Source organism: Manis pentadactyla, chromosome 3 (genome assembly GCF_030020395.1).
Source record: "Manis pentadactyla isolate mManPen7 chromosome 3, mManPen7.hap1, whole genome shotgun sequence".
NCBI classification, from domain to species: domain Eukaryota; kingdom Metazoa; phylum Chordata; class Mammalia; order Pholidota; family Manidae; genus Manis; species Manis pentadactyla.
In genome coordinates, this window is record NC_080021.1 from 153,315,485 (window position 1) to 153,339,249 (window position 23,765).

The window sequence follows — 23,765 nt, forward strand, 5'->3', positions numbered from 1 at the left end:
TAGATCATCTTAGGAATAAAAATAGGTGCTGAGGATTCAATCATTTGTCCATATAAAACTCTAGAAGATCATGAATGTGGAAGTCCACAGCAGAGAATCAGAACTCACCACCACCAAGAGAATCCATTACTTTCTCCAAACCTGAAGACTAGCTGCCTCATGACATCCAATGAAGCCCCAGATCACATTAATTCCACTAGACTTTGTTTTAAACAAGTAGAACCCACTGCTCAGAAATTTGGAGACTTGAATTATGAAAGGATCACAGCTGTAGTCAAATGCCTTTGGTCCACTTTGGGTCAGTATAATAAGGCTCTGTTATAACTAGGAACCTACTGTACTCAAAGCAAGGTTAACTATGGTCTCTAGTTCTATTTCCCTGGACTACTCCATGGCTGTACAGATCCTTGGCTTATCTGACCCCTGCTTTCTAAGATCTCAGGCTCCTGAACCACCAGTCTCCCAGCCCAGTTGCTCAGCTTTGATTTCTGTAACCTTAGCTTAATTACTCTTTCTCATAACTCTTAGGTTCACAAGTCAGTTGTAGGAAACATGGTATGAGGCTTCTTCATATTACACATTTTAACAAAAAATTAGACATACTTTTTGAGGAAAAAATTACTATGCACCATTCTGTTTTAAGGCATAAGATTGATCCAAAAATTAACCTTAGATATGCTCTGATCATTTTTTGCAGTAAAATATTTCAATAAATCAAATCAACACCTTTGAAAATTATATGAAACAAAGATATTGCCAAACATGGAATAAGGAGGAGTAAAAAAACACACATTATAGTATATTAGTGGATCTTAAGATTATTGAGTAATTACTCTATATCAGACACTGTATTAAGCACTTTATATGCACTATTTCATAAAATATTCAAAGCAACTCTATGAGTGTCATGTATCAGTCATGCTCACAAAAGGAAAAGAATTGAGGAAAGTTTAATGAAGGATCATTTGTAAAAATCGGGCCAGCATTCAGAAAATCAACAATGTTGAAGCACCCTGAGGATAGCAATAGTCAGGGGCAATAGGGCAGGGCAGTTACTGGAACTCAGAAAGATCTACAGCTGTAAAGAGAGGGTCACTTGATAACTGTGACTTTCAGAATAGATACATAGTGTCTTAGTCCATTTGGGCTACCATTAGAAATACCATAGACTGAGTGGCTTGTAAAGAAGAGAAATTTCTCTCTCACAGTTCTGGAGACTAGGAAATCTCCAAGATCAAAATGCCAGCAGTGTTTGGTGAGAGCAGTAACATGTGAATTTTGAGAGGATACAACAATAACAGATATTCCATCTTCATCAGTAATATAACCCCAAATTTTAGCTGGGTGCATAGTGTTTCAGACAACATTTTCTAGTCTTCCTTATACTTTGATATTACCAGTGACTGGTGCTGGAAATAAGACATACAACCTCTAGAAAAGTCCTGCTTCTAATTTTTTCATCCTGCTGCATGGAATGTGGACATTATGACATGTTTCCATCCTCTGAACCTACACAAAGGATGACAGAGCAGAAAGCTAGAAGGAGTGGGTCTATGACAGTTCATGGAACTTCCATACCAGTACTAGCCTGCCATCCTCCAGACCTTTTACATGAAAATATAAAACCTTATGTGAACAGCTACTGTTGATTTGTGACTTCTGTTGCATGTAGCCAAACTTAATCCTACACCATCTTAATGTGAAAAATTACTTTGATCTAGATATGTTCATAACTTGACATAAAGGTGGGTAATTTATAACACATATATTATATATGATATATATGTAATATATGTCTCACAAACTGGAGATAGGCAGTTCATACATGAGAAAGATATATTAATACAACACAAATTTATAGGACAATCACTAAAAGTTCCATTTAATTTGCATAATAAAATCTAATGAGTCAAATGGCAATATAAAAATATATAATGTATGTACAGGAAGTTCACATCACAATATTATTCTTACTCTCCATTTTCCTGAACAACAATTTTTTAAAGTCCTAATTTCCAGACTTCCAAAATGAGCTCTTCCCTTATGTTCTGTATTTAAGAAAACCCAATAGACATATAAACTGGGTAACTGGTACAGGGAAAGAGCGAGTCACTTAGGACTTCCCCTCAAGTTCCACATTTGAGGGTAACCAACCTCTTTCTGCTGAGGGCTTACCCCTGGCAGAATCCCTCTGGGGAAAATTAATTTTAGATGATAACCAACTGATGTTTCTTTCTTGGGTTCCACACAGGGTCCCCAGAAAGCACAATTTCCTGGCCTGTATTGAAGGAAGTCAGGCACTTCCCAAGTCATATGTCCCCTACAATACCACAGGCTGCTTCAGGAATGAGTCAGACCGCAGTCACCAAGTTCCCCAACTTCAGGGGAACACTTACTAAGTTCCCTGCCTGATACCCTGGAGTCCCCACACTAGAACTTACAGTGAACAGAACATAACTCCCACCCCAACCCCACGGGGACAAAGAGGTTGGGGCTCAGCATATACACTCTCTCCAAATTCCAAATATTCTCAGCCACATCTCTTCAATTTCAATCTTTTCTCTTCCTTCCTTCCTTCCTTCCTTCCTTCCTTCCTTCCTTCCTTCCTTCCTTCCTTCCTTCCTTCCTCCCTCCCTCCCTCCCTCCCTCCCTCCCTCCCTCCCTCCCTTCCTTCCTTCCTTCCTCCCTCCCTCCCTCCCTCCCTCCCTCCCTCCCTTCCTCCCTCCCTTCCTCCCTTCCTCCCTTCCTCCCTTCCTCCCTTCTTCCTTCCTTCCTCCCTTCCTCCCTTCCTCCCTTCCTCCCTTCCTTCCTTCCTTCCTTTCTTTCTTCCTTCCTTCCTTCCCTTCTTCCCTTCTTCCCTTCTTCCCTTCTTCCTTCCTTCCTTCCTTTCTTTCTTTCTTTCTTCCTTCCTTCCTTCCTTCCCTTCTTCTCTTCTTCCCTTCTTCCTTTCTTCCTTCCTTCCTTCCTTCCTTTCTTTCTTCCTTCCTTCCTTCCTTCCTTCCTTTCCTTTATTTATTTCTTCCTTTCTTCCTTTCTTTCTTCCCTTCTTCCCTCCTTCCCTCCTTCCCTCCTTCCTTCCTTTCTCCTTCCTTCCTTCCTTTCTCCTTCCTTCCTTCCTTCCGTCCTTCCTTCCTTCCTTCCTTCCTTCCTTCCTTCCTTCCTTCCTTTCTTTCTTTCTTTCTTTCTTTCATTCTTCTTTCTTTCTTTCTATCTTCAAGGTGCATGGGAGACCAAGAGACTGTCCAATGCTCTGTATGTTCTCTCTAAGTGATTTTGCACCTCATTTTGAAATGAAGACGATTACAGCTATTATCTTACATCTTCAGTCATAACTGAGGAAGAATCTTTTTTACCCAGTTAAACAGCACTCCCCCTACCAACTGCAACTTTTCTCCACTATTGCCAAAAAAAATGTCATCATCATCATCAACAAGTAATACTGAGACTTTGTTAAAAGTCTTTACCTTTAAAATTCATCCAAAAGTCTATTCTTATTTCTCAGCGACAGTTTTACCCTTGGAAATTCTAGCTCTGTTTTCATGCTTAGGTGAACTCAGTAGAGCTGTATACAGACTATTAAAGGATTCCAGAAAAGCAGACAGGCCCCCTCCCCATCATTATTTTGAACAGCTGGGACTCATAATTTCATTCTTTTTCTCTACCACCTGTTCAAGCTAGACTTTATGGGTGTTCTTTCCCTACCCCTAGAATAAATAAATGTTGGACAAGTGCCTTATTTTCTTCTGCTCACTCTCATATAATAAAACCATTTGTTGTCACAAAAACAATCTCAGTTAAGTAATTAATATTGGTAAAATAATCACAGACCTTTTAGTTCTTTAGATGTCTGAGGATATGGAGGAACAGAGCAAGTGAAGAAACATAAGATCAGTCAACCCTTTCCAGGAGCACACATTTCTCTCTATAGGCTATCCTGGCCTGGAGCAGACTGCAGTGAGAGGAGGGGAAAACCTTTAAACCTAAATGAAATTCATTATTTTGATAAGATAGTTTATTGAAATGTGACCAACAGACATTTTGCTACCTGAGAGTGACCATGAAAAGTACGGAAATTGCATAAGATTTTATCCAGGAGTAGAGAAAGAACTTTCTCCATAAAGTAGGGTAAACAGATAGCGGAGGCAGAAATGTAGGGTAGTTGTGTGTGTGTGTGTGTGTGTGTGTGGTTTCACCTTTTGTGTCCTGTTTGTTCAGTGTAACAGTGATACCAGCTTAAACAAACTGAATACATGAAAAATTAAGATCTAGTTTCTCTAAAAGTTAAATTAGGGTATGATTATTGATACAGAAAGAGTTGCAAAGGGGAATGATGGGATCAAAATATCATTTGTCTACTTTCATTCCTGTCCCAGTCCCTAGTAATGACATGAAAAATACTGGCTAGAGTAAGTAAACCCATAGCTGCAGCAGAACACAAGGAAAATACACTCACTTGGCCAAAATTTGTACAGAATTCCTGAAACAGGAAAGGCAGATGCAATTATGCTGATATTGGAAAAGGCAATCCAAAGTAGATCCAGGAAAGTATGCTGGAACCCATGGCATCCACTCCAAGCTCAGAGATTATGGAGACATGAAGCAAGAGAGGAACCTGACTCAAGGCCCACTATCTCCTAACATCTTCCTATTTCCTGCTTTAAATGGCATTTAAATCATTCCATTTGTAAAAATCTGATTCATGTGCCTCTTCCAGGCACTTTGATTAGAATGCAAGAAATATTTGTAAGATTATAGTGGTCTAAACACTATTCTATTATGTTAATCAAAGAAAAAAATACCTGAGCCAATTAAGGAACTGATAATTGAATTTCTCAGAACTGGTACAACTGCATCCTTTTAGATCCCTTTTAGGGTCATTAATTTTTAAATTCTATATTTTCATCCACTAAAACAGCTCAGTTTTGAGACCCACTTAGCTAGTCATCTTTTCATAAAATTAATGTTAGCACACTTTTGTACCATTCATTTATTTCCCATTTTAAAGTCCAAAATGACTGTAATGCTATTAATACTAATACTAACCTAATTTGCTCATTAATGTTGTCTTGTTAGTTCCAAAAATGCCTTGGCATCAATATATTAGCTGTATAAGAAAAATCTGTTTAAAAAAATTACTCATTTTTTTGTTCCTTTGTGTCTGAAAACTTCTCAGATCTGACACAGCATCAAATGGGCTCTCTACTTAATCCCTCTGAGTTTATGAAACTCAACATGTGCCACTTCCTCAGAAGCAGTCTTACATATGTGATTGTGGCAGGGCCTTAGGTAATGCTGTGACGATCCTTGGATGAGGGACTTTACAAATGAAGAAACAATGATAGAAGTATTCCTGATCATTTTAGTTTGTGTGGGACTCACTCTGTTATAGTTAAGTAGTACCTGGGTAAAGTACAAATAAAATAACCAAAACAAAATACTGCAGTTTAAAATACTATTTCCCATAATTGTTTAGATTAAAAAGATTATCAAATAAACTCCAGGGGCTTGAATTACTACTGCTCTGTGCCTCTGCATCCTCCATGGCCCCACCTGAGGACCATCAGTTGAAGGAATTTGATTATTCCGTCACGGAAATCTGAGTGGTATGTTTCCAGATTCCACTTACAGATGGTTTCTTTAAGATTCAGTGCAGGAGCTTCACAGTAGCCACCTCCACTAGGAATCCATCCCTGACCCTCCCTTCAACCCACTTCAGTTCAGGTGCCCCGCACAGCATCCCAACCATCTCCCTATCATAACATCCAGCATTCTTTGCCACCATGGTTGTACACCTCCATTTTCCCTTTGAGCCTGTGAGTTTCTAAAGTATAGCAACCTTGTTTTGAATTGTTTCTGACCCCAACACTTAGCAAAATCAGAGGGCCTCAAAACATCTTTGTTGAATATACTCTTCCTTCCTTCCTTCCTTCCTTCCTTCAACAACTATTTACTGGGCACCCCATGTGCCAGGCACGATTCTAGGAACTGGAGATACAGCAAAGAACAAAACAGGCCAAAGTCCCTTCTCTCATGGAGCTTGTATTCTAGTAGGGGGAGATAGACAGCTAGCAGTTAAAGATATTTTAAACATGTCCAGTGATTTAAGTATCTTGAAGAAAACTAAAGGAAGGGAAGGGACAGGGATAATGTGAATGGGCTGCTCTTTCATATGCAAATGGACACTTGGCTCATTGAACAAGTGAAAGTTGTAGTAGGTACAGTCAGAACATAGGTCTAGTCTATTCTTCCTCCATCATTGCCCATCCATGACCATTTGGAGGTGCAAATTCTTCTTTATGCCCCTTGATGAAACATAGGACAGATCCCTGGACTTTTCTTATGACTCTCAGTTAATGTTCTGGCTACTTCTGTCTCAAGAAGTCTTGCTGAGTTAGTAAATTACCCAGTCCCACATTCTAGCCAAAAGTTAATTTAAAATGAAAGATTCTCATTACTCCACCTTGGGTCTGCTTTGACATAGTATACCTCAGTGGGAAAACGGGGTACAGTTGGCTTCCTCTCACTTGTCTCCCTTAGACTTCTCTACTCCCCAAGTCCCTCTGGCCCCTTTGAGGGTTTAAGAGTGTGAAGTTATGAGGCAGGAGAGGTAAATGCAGGAAAGGTGAAAGTATATAATCCTGTCTGGTATCCTCTGGGCATGTCTGTATCTGATCCTCTCTGGGACTGATAGACGTTTAAAGCTGAATTTCTTGGGGTATTCCAGTAGATGTTGAAATCCCTTCTGGAAACATTTGATGGCATTTTCCATGACACAAGATCCACTGTCTGCCCTTAAATGTCCTGTCTCAGCCCCTGGGAATCCAGTTGATCCATCCGCACATGAGGTGCTCTTGGGCTGGCTTTGAAATGGCTCCCTGTCATCTTTTCCTTCCACATGGCCCACATCTGGCCCCCAAATGCTGTATCTGGGCTAAAGTGCTCGCTTATCCTTGCCCCAACATTGGTGTACATGAGTCGGTTCCCCTCTTTCTACTCTACTGCTTTAGACAGACCACCAGAGCCCCTTATCTGTAACTTCACCAGGCACTTGAGGGGGTTTGCAGATGAGCTTCAAAGCATGCCTTTTCCAAAACCTTGTTTCTACTCTCAAACTTCTCTTTCTCCTTCTTGGATTTCAATCCTTTTACATCCTTCATGTGAATGGTGGCCTAAGAGCACCATCTTCTTTGAGGGTTTCACCTAAGTAGCCTAATATTTCATTTTGGCACATGAAACTATCATTTTGTTCTTGGCCTTCTGGAACTCCAGCTAAAACGTAGGCAAAGAGAGGCCCATTTTACATCTGGTTACAAAGAAACAATAGTCACATTAGCCCCAGCAGCATCATTTAAGGGCAAAAGGCCTTCAATCAGCTAAACAGAAATGCTAGTGGACATTAGAAGTTACCACTCAGCAGCAATCTTGCAAAAAACCTAAAAATGCTAAGAAGGCATTCAGTAGGGGAAGCAAATGGGAATCGGGCTAGCCAGTACATGTGTGGATGTAATTCAGGGAACAGGACAGGGGGTTACAGCTAAGATGTAGGAAATCAATGCCCCAACATATAAGCAGTGAGATGTATATGATGCCTAAACCTGTGTTAAAAAAAACCTACCAGGTTCATTTTCTGCAAGGAGGTTTGCAATATAATGAGTCATAAGAAATATGACCAAATATATATTTCCCAAGTATATTTGGTCTTCATCCACTGTTCCTGAAAATGCTGCAGTCTTAAAAGTAAAATGGGTGTTTTGTCATGTTAATGAGAAACTTTTGGATTCTACCCTAGGGCAGGGGCTGGAGGTTGAATCAGCCAACAACCAATACCTAAGTCAGTCATGACTATGCAATGAAGTCCTCACAATATCTCCTGAGAAGAGCTTACTGCACTCTGCTTTGCACTGCTCAGTTGGATCCTACTTCTGAGTCAGGGAGAGCGTCTACGCTTGGGGAACCAGAAAGCCTGCACGTGCCACCGCGTGAGGCCCCAAGGTCCATGAAGACAGAAGCTCCTTTATGTGGGACCTTGCCCTATGTTTCTCTTTGTCTGGCTGTTAACTTGTATCCTTTATTAAACTGGTAAATGTAAGTGTTTTCCTGAGTTCTGTGAGCTGCTCTAGCAAGTTAATTGAACTCAAGGGAGAGGTTGTTGGAATCTCCAATATGTAGCCCAGTAGGTCAGAAGCATAGAGAACCGCCTGGGGCTTGTGAGCAGCATCTGGAGGGCTGTGGAGGGCAGCTTTGTAGTATGAAGCCTTTAACCTGGAGAATCTGGTGCTGCCTCCAGGCAGGTAGCATCAGGATTAAGTTGAGTTCTTGGACACCCTGCTGGTCTTTAAGAATTGCTTGGAGTAAGTATGTGTTGGAACACCCCCTCCCACATACTTAGACACATTGGAATCAGGTCTGGGAACCCGAATTACACTACTATTACTGCTGTGAATAATATTGTTATTGTTATACACATATGCAGGGAAAAAATACACCATTGCATTTGGTGTCAGACAAGTGAAAATCACAAGGTTGTAGTGTTGGGGGATGTAAGAGGGTCACTGCGCTGGGAGTGGGACAATTTGACCTCCAAAAGGCAGTTTAGAATAGTATTCAAGATCTTAGCCTCTGGAATTAGAGAGAAAAAAATCGATTTTAATTTTTAATTCACTTTCTAGTTGTTTGACTTTGAACAGGTGATTAAGTTTCACTGGGCTGTTTCCTCATCTATACAATGTGGTACCTCCTGAAGGGTCATCCACAGGATGAAATGAGGCACTGCTCATACAACCCCTCCTAAGGAATTGGTCCTACTGCACCGAGAGATGCAACCATGAAGCACCTTTTAATCAAGCTGTCCCTTATCCCACATAGATAGCTAGCTCTTTCCTTCTGCTTAATGGAAATTTTAGGCAAGTTCCATATATTTTCTGGGCCCCTCAATCTCAAGAAGGATCTCATTTTGGTTACAAAGGGTTCCAGTTGAGTGAAATGATCAAAACCTCTAACTGCATTAGATTTAAGCTTCCCACCTCCCCAGCCCAGTGATGCCTTAGGCCTGGAAGGCTGCGTGAGTGGGGTCTTGCTTCAGTGTCAGTTCCCATCCAGGTCTCTCTCTTCTACTCCCCCCAACTCACAGGCCCCTCCCAGGTCTGGCTGGTGTGGGAGATGGGGTGAAAAGGCATTATATTAAGTAGCTCTTACTCTTTTGACCCGCACTAGGGGCCCCGGGCTTGGATGACATTCCAAAGTGACTGCTGCCATGGGGCACATTTGGAATTATTTCCAGAGATTCTCTTATCAGAACCTCCAACTGAAGCTTTCTGGAAGCAAGCAGAACTTCTTTTCCTCTTGACTAACTGTAACTCCTCTTACCAAGCCTTGTGTACCTGGTGGGTCCTTTGTGCTGGGTTTCTTTGCTCTTTCAAGAGCACTCCAGCAAATTGCCTCCAGCAGGTCCCATGGGTAAACTCATGCAACTCATACATCCTGACCACCACCATCTCTACTCCAAGGGATGCTTGTTCTCTGTCTCTTTCTGCCCTGTCAAATCAGGTATAACCTCTCACCTTTAGATTCTCAGGCATGTGTCATATACCTGGACCCTATGGCTTCTAAATTCCAGGACACATATATTAATCTCTTTGAGTGATCACCTTGAAAAGCCTCTCAACTGGGGAAGAAGGGACACATAATCCACAACTAACCAAATCCTCCTTCAACTCCAGTCTTCAATGATGTAGCCCCTCATATTTGCCTAACCTCATTTAGAATCTCATAGCAGGTCCTGCCTAGATGGTCCAGCATCTTGCTTTAGGACACACAGTTCCCACCAAGGATCAAGAGTATTATAGTATTTAGGCCTCTGTAGAAGCTCTGTACAAGAGGAAGAGGGACTCATCCATCCTGCTGCCTCCAGAGCTAGCTCATGAAGGCTGGAGGCTCTGTGCCTGCATCCTCCCACCCCATCTTTCACCGGGGACCTTGAATGAGACATTTAGGATCAGAGCCTAGCTTTAGAACTGTATGTATGTATGTATATCTTTCTTATCAACTTTGTTGAGAAGAAAAAGAAACAAGATGGATGAACAAGTATTTTATATGTAAAAAGTCTACAGAAAAATATAACTATTAAGATAATAACAGTTTCATCAGAAATAGTGATTCCTTGATCTATTTTCCTTCTTATCTAACACACACTAAAAACCTGGTAGAGGATAGACAACGTTTCAATGACAATGAACAAATGCTATAGAGAAGGCAAACATTATTTTATTTATACAACCTTTATTAACCTGAGGCTTGACTCCTGCAATACACAGAATGTAAGGACTGAATGTTTGGGGTTCCTACATCTCATAGTTCACTTCACTCACTTGTTCCCACAACCCAGAGACCAAGAACATTTTCCTTTATAAATCAAAAATAAATGTTTTTTAAGAATCTAAGACGCTAAATTCATGCCCAGCAATTCCTGCCTTGCCCAGCTTGCTCTTGTTCTGACTACAGTCCCATGCTTAAGAAAGTAAGATTAAGCTGGGTTTTGGGGAGTGGGGAAGGGTGGCTATTGACAGGGTGAGTTGGGCATTGGGTGGGAGAGCCCCCTCCACATGCTAGCTGATGATCAGTGAGGCAGCCTGGTGCAAAGGCAAGATGGCAGGGCGAAACTGAGGAAACCATCAGAATGGCCCCGAGACATGAGCTGTGAGTCAAGAAAACAACTGAACAATGAGAAATAGAGATGCCAAGAGGGATTGTGTGTGTGTGTGTGTGTGTGTGTGTGTGTGTGTGTGAGAGAGAGAGAGAGAGAGAGAGAGAGAGAGAGAGAGAGACTGAGAGAGAGAGAGAATGTCTTGCTTTAGAGCTGTCTTGGTTCCTGTAAGTGTCCTGGTTTTATATCAGGCAGTTGAATCTTTATATAAGTCCCATTTTTCAGGTTTATAATTATAAGCCTTATTAATATCCTTTTAATTCTCTGTCCATTGCAACTATAAGAGGAAGAGAGGAAATGGCACAGGCGCTGCTAAGCTAATTCATTTCCATCACCCTGGAGAACAGAGAATCTTCTAGAACCATTTCCAGCATAGAATTATGGATCTTCTCAGGCCTACCCTATTTCAAACTAGTCCAGCCTTTGGGAGCAGAATGTGATACAAACCTAATCTTCTCTACACATTTATATCTGTCCTTGTCAAATTATCAGCTCTTCAGGCCCCAAGGCCCATCCTATAAGGCTGAACTGAATCTTCAACTAGCCCCTAAACGCCTGACATTATAGGACACAATTTGGGTGCCTTGGGAAGTTGAGCTCCTGCTTTACGCTGATTGGGAAGACACCTAAATAACCAAGGAATGACCCACTCACAGCAGTTCAAACAGGAAGTACTTATGCAATGAATATATAATCCTGTTGCAATTGGGCCATACAAACGTTTTGAAAATAATAATAGCATGTTTTACTTAAATAAATTAGCAGCAATTACTTACTGGGGGCTCACTGGTTCCAAGTCGCCAGTATGTGGAATTACACAATTTTTTTACTTCCTCAGGACCCTCTATATCATAGTCTTTGGGATAAGCTTCTCTGTCATGGTGCCTTAAAAAAAATTAGAATCTGTTAAGGGATTAAGCTTATTTATCATGTGTTTCATTTAAATTTAAAAAAAATTATCCAATGAAAATTTACTATATTTGTGGCATTGTTTTAATTATGAATATACCAGTTTTGAGACATATAAAGTATTTTCTATCTCTTTTCAAGTACTGCTGAGGCTACTTCCTAAAAACAACTTAGCACAAATGATAAAACTAATAATACCACAAAAACCAACACATCAATTATTCAGTGACTCCAACGAAGTGAATCATATTTAATAATGTAGATTAGTTACTGAAGGTAAATTCCAAAACAAGACATGGTAATATCTTAGAAAGGCAGCTTGCCACTTCAGAAATTTTTCTACCATAAAATTCTACCATGAATTTTAGTTATAATTTCTTTTCAAAATGAGACACTAAAGTTCTTGCTCATATGGATTTATAACATGTACTTCCTGCTCCTAAAGAGGGACTACAGGAACCTTACAATTAAACACAAGCTAGAAAAAACAGTTCTTAAAACATGAAGAAAAAATATTTCAAACAATTTTGACTGGAAGTGTGAATAGAAATAAGAAAGGAGGGATCTGGGGACTGGGAAGGAAAAGAAGGTAAGGAGGCCCACAACAAAAGCAGCCATTTTTGCAAAGCTTTCTTTGGGTGAGATAAAGGAAGCTGAAGCCAAACCCCTTAGAAGAGGCCTTGCTATTAAGGGATATGGGGCTAGGATTATATAAGGAACACTGAGGTACCCAAGAATTCACTGATCCATGCATCCATTTGTCCGTTCATTCAGTACCTACTATGTGCCAGGCATTTTGCCAGGTGTAGGGGATGCAATGGGGAGCAAGCTTGATGTAGTCGTTGCCTTTAGTTCCTCACAAGAATGACAGTCATAGACAATTAAAGAAGAAAAACCTACAGTGTGGTAAGAGTGGGCATCAGACTATGGAAGCAAAACAGCATGCATTCACCTGGATGGGTGAATCCAAGATAGAAGGCCCTTAAAGTCCTAACTCTCCACCTCATCCCACTGAGCTGGGCGTCTGCATTGCATACAAATTTCACCCTTGCCTCCCCACCTCTGAGCATGGGAGCAGAACTCTACATAGCACACAGCAGTGAGGGAGCCCAGAGTGGGTCAGCAGAGCTCCAGCAGTTGAACCCTCTGCCCTCCCCACATCTGCACATTGAATTGCAAAACACTGAAGCATTTTGGTACCAAACCAGCAATCTTTGGGAGCCTGACAGAAGCTCTTACTTCAGTCCTTAGGGGGAATATTGGACAAAAACAAGAACCAAGAGTTGCAGAGTGAATGGACACGGGTTTGAGTCACTGCTGGCTGTGTGACCTTGGGCAAGTCACTTAACCTTTCTGTGCTTCCACTTTCACATGTGTAAAATGAGGACAGAAATAATACCAATACCTTTTAATATTTTTATGAGTTAAAGTGAAAAAAAATAAAGGCAGTAGGTTCTTCAAATATTGTAAAGTACCATAAACATCTACATACAGTGAATACTAATCCAGTCTCAAAAAATTCTGGGGTACAAGAATTGCAACTTTATTTTTTCATAATTGTACTTAATTTCTTTCCCAAGTGCTCATATTGCCAGATGGGAAAACCTTATCACAGTACCATAAGCATCTACATACAGTGAATACTAATCCAATCTCAAAAAATTCTGGGGCACAAGAATTGCAACTTTATTTTTTCATAATTGTACTTAATTTCTTTCCCAAGTGCTCATATTGCCAGATGGGAAAACCTTTATCACAGTCAATTCTGGGTCCCTTCCAACTCTAAAGGACTGTGTGGAACCACAATGGTGAGAAATTATCTGCTGTGCTCATCTCTCCTTGCCGATACCTGTGGAAACATCTAGATCCTCCTGTGGTCTTCTATTGTCAATCTATGCAGCTCTCTACTATGCCCTCCAGGGCCTGCCACACAGATGCTCGTGTAGACTGGCATTCTGCCACAAGGGTGCCAGTATCTAGCCCACCAAAAACTTTCTTGTGTCCCTTCCACCCAGGGTCCCTGAGCTGTTTGCCTGGCTCATCAAGAAGGCATGTGTTTCATGTCAGCACCACTCTGGGCTTGGGGGACACACAGGGGCCCCGAACTTCAACACCTCCAAAAATACACACCTAATGAATGGAAGGCTCAGTCCCCTCTGCCCTAGGCTTCCCAAAACTTTAATTCAAATTTGGGATCCCAGATAAATCCACACATTCTCAACTTCTCTGACATCTTCATCTTTAGTCCATGAACTCTTCATCTATTATGGGAAAGGAGAGCACAGCTACTTCATTTATTCTTCCAAATACATTGTGTCATCCTAAGACCTAAGCTTTTGGACCCCAAATCCAAGATCTGTTTCTTTTGTTGCCTGCTGGGTCATTCTTCCCCACGGCAATAAAACCAGACTATCTCCATAGGAGCATAGGAATGAGGGGGAGAAGTTCCAGTTAACATTTCAATGTATTGTCTCCAGGGCCCACCTCCTTTTTAGGCACCACAGACACAGTGCCCAGCATTCAAATACTTCTAAGGTCCTATGAGAGTGTTTTAATTATTTTTAAATCAGAAAAAAATAGACTATAATCCAGTATGGATTATTTCCATCTTTATATCAATGCAGTCATAAACTATCATTTTTAACTTTTTTTTTGAAGGCAAAAATAATTGGTGTCCATGAAAGTTGGAATGCAGTCCTGATTATCCCACCATATATTTTATTTTGTATTATGACAAGACTACTACAAAAGATGCAGATATGTTACTTTCCTGATAACAATCTCAGCAGCCAAAAGCCCAGCACTGAAAATATGAATCTCTAATGAAAGTGTTTCTTTGGAGGACAGAGCTAACGCAACTGGCATTCCCCAGCACCAGCTGGCAGCCCACAAATGGTGTGCCTGTGCCTGCAGCATCTGAGAGATACAGTTGAAGAAGACCTGCCTTTACTTTCAAAATGCTGCCAGCTGAGCAAAGAGAAACATACATGTTTAAAAATTATAAACTGTAACATAATTAAAATATAGTTACTACATGCTAAATATATATTTACTATATATAAAAATATAGTAGAAGTGATTAGGGTATTACAAAGGAAATGGGAGACTAATTTCCTGACTTTATTATATTACATCAGGTGAACATTGGCTTGTGCCTCAGTTTCTCCAAGATGAACTGAGAATCACATGTGAGGAAACAAATGAATTGACAGATTGAGAGTCTCAAGTGAAAGAGACATATAAATGAAAAATATTATGTGTAATAATATTGTCTATCAACAATATTATTGGGTATTTTTAAATATTTTGGGTATTTTTAAATATTTTGTCAGTATCAAGTAAGCCTTACAACATTTCTGTAAGACAAAAAAATAAATGTGTGTGTGTGTGTATGTCAAAAAAATCAAGGTATAATGGTACATATATTCTTTATATAGCCTTGTACTCCTTGCTACCTGCATTTGTTCATGGTTACCATAAAATTTGCCACGACTTGTCATTTTTTGCAATGAAAATTCTTTATGAGGAGATAATATAATAAAATAAAATTTATAATGCCTCTGGAACAGTAACTGCCAAGCTTTTTGACCACATCTCACCACCACTCCACCCCAACCTACCCTGAGACATTTACCAATATCTGGGGATATTTTTAATTGTTGCATCTGAGTGGGGTGGGTTGTTACTGGCATCTAGTGGGTAGAGGCCAGGGATGCCACTAAACATACGACAAGGAACAAGGCAGCCGCACAGAAATATCAGGCCCAAAATGTCAACAGTGCCAAGGTTAAGAAAGCTCTAGAAAACAGTTGTGTACCAGACTCTTAGACCAGTGGTTCCCAAACCTGAGTGTTTCTTGGAGCAGCAAAAACTTCCCCCCAAATTTATAAAACCAACAGGAACATTAAAAATAAAATAACCATCTCCAAAGATAAGTAAAAACAATTGCAGAGTCTTTAAAACTGAATAAATTTAGCTATAAGAGAAACCTGCTACATTGTCTTTACAGTTTGTACAAAACCTTCTATGAAAAGGTCATTGTTGACCAGCCCTGATCTGGTCTACAGATTAGCTGCTGCAGATATTAGCTTGCCTAGACACGATTTTGACAGCAGCTGGTCAGCAGTCAGTTCAAGGCCAAAGCTGCTTGAGTATAGGTATTTCATGCTGCTGACTGAAGGAAGAGCTGCGTCTTCAATGCCAAGCATGCAGGTACAGACTGATATTCCTGCTGGGAGGAGGGCCCACAGGGCTTCCTGGCAGCAGGGCCAGAATATTCCTTGACAAGCAGACTTGCTTCTCCTGAGGGTCTTGCTCTATGAAGACCAGAGCTGAATGCTGTGGCTATTTCTTCATATGAAAAATTTTATGTAAGACATCTTTAATTACAAGAGATGAAACTTGGTTTCTCTACTCTACTGTGGGAGAAATAATGGCTGAAAAGAATTAGGAATGGGGAAAGGGCTAACAGGACAGGATCAGAGCTTCCAATCATATAAAAAGGAGCTTGGAACAATGACCTGCTGTCAAAAGGGCTGCTCAGACTGATGCAGAGAGGATTAAGGTCAATAGAACCTAATAGGCCAAAGACAGCATGAACGGTCCCATTCAGGACAAATGCCCAGCATATCTGATTGGTATACAACTTCCCACCACCAACCCTACAATACCCTGAACACTCTAGATCCTATTCTTCCCACCTTCTCAGGTCTAATGTAGTCCCAAGTAATGCCTTGTCAAGAGGACTTTCTAAGTCTGTTTCTGGGGCCCTTAGGGAGCTTGGTTTCCCTACCGTAAGAGTTGGATGATGCCATGTCAAATAGAATCTGTAAGACCCTCTTGAGTAAACACATGTAAATCCTCACTTGAGTTGCAGGACTAAACAAACTTGAGTCCAGGGCATACTCAGGCAGGAGCCAGGAGCACCCCCACTGGCTGCTCCAAGCCATATTGGCCCAGCTCCTGGTGAAGGACAGGCTGGGGTTAGGCCACAGGATTCTCCTTCCAGGAAAGGGGACCAAGGTAAACTCTAGGGTTTCCATGGTCCCCTTCTATGTAGGGGAAGCAAAGCAGGGGGTGGTAAAGCAACCATTATCTTTATCGTTGTTCTACCTCTCACATTTTAAACAATGATTATCCATTAAAGAACACGCCTTCTCATTAGACTTAGAACATTTTAGACACAGGGATTATTTTTATAAAATAAAATGCCTAACATAGTCTAACACATTGTAAATACTCATTAAGTCTTAAATGATGGATTGATTGAATGTTCTTACACTTTGCTGCTGTCACCTTAATAGAAATGCTGAAAACAAAGGCTTTTAAACATGTCCATAAAAATAAAGAGCATCCCAGCTCACTCCACAAAGCACACATAAAGAGGGAGGGATTATGCATATAGAGATGCTAGTCTTTTGCAACAAAAACTTGTCTCTGAAGGAATTGTAAATCTGCTTGCTGAATGGAATAACTCTCAAGATACATATGCATAACACTGATTGCAAAAGGGGTGTGATTCTGAGCAATATCTGACATGAGAACAATGAAAATATGAGCTGAATTCTAGCTTCCAGTACTTGACAAGAGACACATTTTCCTTGCAGATTTCAAAGATGTCTTTAGTTAAGACTCCAGATGGCAGAATATATTAATTCTAAATTTTAGAATTATTAATTTACTTCACAACTGCACTGTCAGCTACTATATTTTATGATGCACATCTAACCCAAATGAGAAGAGAAAGATACCTTTCCTTTTAGGGTTTATAATCATCTGTTATCTAGACTTTAAAAGAAAATTACCCCCAGAGTCAGTTATATTTCCTGACACATTAGAAGCATAAAACCAATAGAATCAAAGACTACAAAGAAACATTTGACAATCCTCTTTAAAGATTTCATGGGCAAATGATTTACATGCTAAGGTAGTGTTATCTTGTGACACATCCGTCAAACTGACAAATGAAGACTTTTAGATGTATTTGTAGAGTCACAAAGAAAATCTTGGGAGAAATGTCCTTGGGAGAAATTGTGACATTTCAGACTTATGAAGAGGGACTTTATTTTTCAATGTGTCTTATGCTGCATGTGATTTGTGCATCTGCAACCATCAAGCCACAGAATTTGGCACCTAAACTGCACTCAAAAGAAAATCACTTGACAGAGACAGATAAGTGAACTCATTTTCTTTACCCCAACATACATTGAATGGAATGTAAATAAGATGCATCATTATTATAATTTTCTTCATAGAAAATCTTCAAAAACAGGAGTCCCTGTGGAGAGTACTGGGAGGAAACAAAAGGAATACATCAGTGGGAGCCTCCATATAAAGAGTTTAAATGTTAAATAAATGTCAGTATGATAAATGCCAAATACATGACTTTGAAAACAGCTAAAAGGGACATGTATTAAGTAGGGGACACTATAATTGATTATCTCACTTGGATACTTTTAGAGGGAAATGAGGTCCTAAGTACACTGAGAGTAGTAAAAACCAGGACTGTCCTAGTCAAACCAGACTCAGGATGTTATTTTACCCTGTGTTTCCACAACTGAATTACAATTATCTTCAAATCCTGGAATACTTCTTATGGTTTTCTTATCCTCCCCTCCAGAAACAGCTTATATTAACTGGTCAAAGACACTCCGAAAGGTGGAAGAGTAGGACTGAAGAAAGACAGAGTTTTTAAAGTGTATTATACATTAGTAATTATTGTAGTCCAAAGAACACTTCACAGTATATCTTGTATAAAGGGCATGAAAACCAGTTTGCCCCCTACAAAACACAAAGCAACCACCTACTTACCTGTGTAAGTTCCTATCTCTAAAGTCTTAATATTACTGGCTTAAATAAACTGAATTAATTATTTGAGAATAATGTCAAGAGATTATATTATGTGAGCTTAAGTCCCATTTTAATGCACATTTGTGTGAATCCATGAACAATGCCTACTGAGTAGATAAGACAAGGTTCTTTGCTTTCAAAACAATTCATTTTGTTCACTTTAGGAACAAATGAACAAGACTTTCTTCATGAATTGAATCTAGTGTTAAAAGTCTTCCATTATGAACATAGCTACAGGAATGAGCATTTTTTCCCCATTTCTTTCTGGAGATCATTCAAAAGCAGCAAAGGAAATGGAAAAATTAAAAGCAAACTGAATTTTTGGCAAAGTACAATGTTATAATCCCCAGATTACATCATGAGCAAGGACTACCATAAGCATCCAAGATTCAGTCAAAAACAAATGGAAGAAGTGGAGACAGGGGGCTGTAGCAGGAAATCTCAGTAATGAGACAGGCCAGGGGTGAGAACTCTCAGAATGCCAGCCAAACTACATGGTTTCGCAGATAAACTGCTTCACTGAAAACAATGGAAAATGCTGATAAAAGAGGTATCTTCAAATTCCAACACATTGAAATAAATATTTAAGAACTGAAAATCCAGTGAAGAATGTCCAGGTCAACTTTTGGATGAAAACCTATAACCAAAGGGATAAGTAGAATTTCAAAATACCAAATCTGCTGATGCCCTCTGAGTATTTGCCAATATTACCCATGGATAATGGCTTCGGGGCTAGAGAGACGAAAGTCTAGGCCTAGAGCCCACCCAGGAGGAGAGTCTTACAAGAAAGCCTTCTCTGTGTGATGGACATTGTGTTCACCAATACAGCTTCTTTCCTGGAAATACAAGAAATTCACAGCTCTCTTACAGTTAATGGAGCCATTTGACTAGTTCTGGCAAGCAAACTAAATATGAGCAGAAATGACATGTATCATTTCTGGGCTGAGATGGTAAAAGCTCTTGTACAACTCTCGACTCTTTCTTCCCCTGCCAGAGTGATCAATGACCTTCTAGATAACAGAGCCTCAATCAGCCTATGTCCCTGAGTATCTATGAGCAGGAGTGCCCACCCCCACCAAAAGCCCACAGTGGACTTTGTGTGACTAGGAAATAAACCTCTATATGTTAAGTCACTGAAGTTTCTGGAGCTGTTTCTTATCACAGGTTAAGCCCAGTCTATTTTCACATAGAAATTAGTACCAGAAGTAGGGTAGATGTCTGTAACCAAAATCTAAAGTACATGGCAATTGGCTAATGGCAAACTGATACTGAAGGCTGGGAAGGCCAAAGATTTGATAGCCACAGTATGTGAAGAGTCCTATTGTGTATCATGAGATTAGGAAAGAGCTTGGAAAACAGTTAGCTCTCTGTGCAAATTCCTATTGAAAATTGTTTTTGCCAAAGTATTTAAAAAGAGAGAAAGAGATAAATTCAGGAAGTTGGCTGGTTTACAAGAAGATAAAGGGAAATAAAAGATTACAAAAATGTGGAGACTTTAAATGTTACAAAAGCCAATTACTTTTAGATCTCAAACAATAAGAGAGAAAACAGAAAGACTTTTTTGAGACAAAGTTCATTAAACCTCAGCCTTGCAGTCTCATCCTATCATTAGACCCTCTCAGTGAATTAAGTTGCCTTTGGAGCAAACAACTGTTTAAGGAGACAGCCAAACAGAAATTCCCAGAGTTTCTGATTTCTAACTACAACAGTCTCAAAGTGACATTCAAGGTATTATGAGGAGAAAAAAATAAAGAAATACAGCAAGTCTTATTACTTTGTCTGGAAAGAATTAAGAGTGAGGTTACCAGCAGGTGGAACTAACTGGATTAAAACAAATAGGAAACTAAGTTTTTAAGAATTATACTTTCAGATAAGTCAGGAGTCCACATTTAAAAATCCTTTAACTGTTCAACATTTAAAATATCATTTGGCCCCCAAGCTTCTGGGAAACAGGAAATGAACTGAGAAAGCCAAACAACTCACAGGAGGACATCCACTCTACAAAATCCATTGCAAATGCGGTCAGGGAGAATAATGTAAAAGAAAAGATCACACACAGGGCAGAGCCAAGGACTGCAGAGAACAGTGGGAAAAGGAAGCTGCCACCAGAAAGCAGAATCAGGATCAAAGCACATTCCTGACACCAATGTAGGGCTCCCTAACAACATCTGCCAAACAGGATTTAATAAGATGGTGGGCAAATAATAGCTCTGTCACTTCCATCCCTCCTCTTTCTGAGTGGGAATGCTTATTACAGGTACCTTGTCCTTGCTCCACCATTGTATATTAGGTATATACAGAGGGAGCAGAAAATATATCTTTGGCTCTATAGTTTTTGAACCAAGTAGAGCCACAGCTAGAATTAGCAGCAAGACATTAGCACAACATGGAGGTCATGGATTTTTGACCATGACTAGATGGAATTTGGATCATTTTCCTTGGGTAAAGGTGTGAGCATAGTCTGCATATGTAAAGAGTGAAACCAATATTTTGTGACCTGCTTATAGAATACAACTCCAAGTGTTCATGGAACTTCATTTTCATAAAAATTAAGAAAAAATACTTCAATATGTTTGGTAGGTATAAATGACAATGCAATAAAACTAGAAATTTTCATGGTTTCATTTTTCCTGATAGAAGTATTTAAAAGAGATATTTCTTCAATCTGGAGATATTTAAACACTCTATCAAACAACTCTTGAATCAAAGACCAATAAAACTTAAATTGCTCAACTTAAAAACTTCAATAAAAACAAATACCACTTTTGAGAGTACATAGGATATAGCCAAAGCAGTACCCAGAAAAAAATTCAAAACTTTAAATCAGAAAAAATGAAACCATGAAAATAAATAACTGAAACATCTAATTAAAAATGTAGAAAAAGAACAAGCAGAAGAAATCAGAATGATAGAATAATTCAGGATAAAAGCAGGTAAGTTAGAAAACAAAATAAATGAATAAGCAAGCAAAGTAAACAAACTCTTATTTAAAAAATCAAGAAAAAGGGGGAGATACAAACAAAGTAAAGGATATAATATCCATACAATGGAATATTATTAGGCAATAAAAAGAAATGAAGGACTCATACATAATACAATATAGATGAACCTTGAAAACATTATGCCAAGTAAAAGAAGTCAGTTACATATGACCACATATATTATATGATTCCATTTATAGGAAATGTCCACAATAGGCAAACCTATAGAGATAGAAAGTAGATTAGTGATTGCTCAAGGTTCAAGGGCTGGGGATTTGGGATAATAGCTAAAGGGAAAAAGATTTCTTTGAGAGGGGTTAATGAAAATGTTCTAAAATTGACTGATGGTGATGATGAATGCATAACTCTATGAATATACTAAAAGACATTGAATTATATACTTTAAAAGGCTGATTGGTATGGTATGCAAATTATACCTTAAAGTTGTTAGAAAATAGGATAGAACCATCAAAATAGAAGAACATTTTTAAAATCATTAAAGACAACTTTCCATAACTCTATGAAAATATACTTGGAAAGCTAGATGGCATATATAACTTTCTAAGAAAGAAAATTTACCAAAATTGTTCTCTGTAGAGACAAAAAGTCTAAACAGATAATTCCCAAATAAAAAATAGAGAAAGTTGTCAAAGCAAAAAAGAGTTATCCTCCAAAACAGTACTAGGCCCAGGTGGTTTTTTATGACGGAGTAAATTTCTTATTTGTGCCTGAATGTCTAGCAGGACATTTGATATGCCCTGACCTACTCACTTGTCAGAGGTACACAGGCAAGCGTGAGTCAATAAGACATAGACTGGATCACATCACACTCATTACATTCACTTTGGCATAAGTGTAAACCAAAAAGAGGCAGCTTTTCCAAAAAATTTATGCTTACTATAGGATTGTTTAACATACAAAAAATTCCAATTAAAAAAATGGGCAACCTATCTAGACTGAATTTTTCTAATAATTCACCCAACATATATACTTATGATTTCAAGGTATTGTTGTAAGGCCATAATATCTTAACCTCAAGGAGGCTGCCTGCAATTAAATTTTGATTGGTTTGTTGGCATGCACCCCTATAATGAGAGCAGGTGCCACTGAGTTCTGAAAGCTCAGGATTCTTGTACAGTAATGAATGGGGAAAAACCTTTCTGTGATGATCTATTAGGAGTTTTGCTATGCACATTTGCTATGAATGGCATTATCCAACCTAGCTAACTTAAATGCGTTGGCCCTAGATACATATTAGATCGGCTGTCCCCACCTATCTGGCAGTAGGTTTATGGATATGTAACTTAGGCATCATATAGATAAATGGATAAATGCTGTTAAGATGCTGAGCCAGGACTTCAGGGGCGGAAGATGGCGGCATGAGTAGAGCAGCGGAAATCTCCTCCCAAAACCACATATATCTATGAAAATATAACAAAGACAACCCTTCCTAGAATAAAGACCAGAGGACACAGGACAATATCCAGACCACATCCGCACCTGAGAGAACCCAGCGCCTAGCGAACCGGGTAAGATACAAGCCCCGGCCTGGTGGGAGCCGAGTGCCCATCCCCCCAACTCGTGGCGGGAGAACAGGCAGAGCGGGAGGGAGACGGAGCACAGGACTGCCGAACACCCAGCCCCAGCCATCTGGGCCAGAGTGCAGGGCCCTGGATACTAGGAAACTGTTATTGCTAACAGTGAGCGGGCACCGGAGGCCGGGAGCCAGAGGACATAAGAAAAGCGAGTGACCAATTTTTTTTTTTTTGCTGTTTTGTTTTGGCAAGCGCTTTTTGGAAGTCTTAAAGGGGCAGGGCGGGACACTTAATCCAGAGGTAGGGAATCCGGGGATCTCTGGGCACCCTAACCCCTTGGCAGCAGGGAGCAGGGAGGCCCCTTATGGAGATAAATAGCCTTCAGGCCACTCCCCCCCCAACGCCACTCCACCACTTTGGAGTAGCTGCCCGAACCAGGCCACACCCACAGCAACAGCGGAAATAAACTCCATAGCAGCCGGGCAGGAAGCAGAAGCCCTGTCTGTGCGCAGCTGCCCAGCACAAGCCACTAGAGGTCGCTGTTCTCCCAGGAGACGAGGGCCACAAACCAATAAGAAGGGAAGTTCTTCCAGCCGTCACTCATCCCAGCTCTGCAAACTATTCCTATCACCATGAAAAGGCAAAGTTACAGGCAGACAAAGATCACAGAGACAACACCAGAGAAGGAGACAGACCTAACCAGTCTTCCTGACAAAGAATTCAAAATAAGAATCATAAACATGCTGACAGAGATGCAGAGAAATATGCAAGAGAAATGGGATGAAGTAC

The 23,765-nt window shown here is 39.9% G+C and overlaps 1 protein-coding gene across 1 annotated transcript in view; it reads right to left on the bottom strand.

Annotated features, from left to right (window-relative positions):
• Positions 1 to 23,765, bottom strand: part of CFAP95 (cilia and flagella associated protein 95) — a 122,080-nt gene that overhangs the window by 80,219 nt on the left and 18,096 nt on the right. The window contains 1 exon segment of the mRNA XM_036893466.2: positions 11,479 to 11,587. Within this exon segment, the coding sequence (XP_036749361.1) occupies positions 11,479 to 11,587 (109 nt within the window).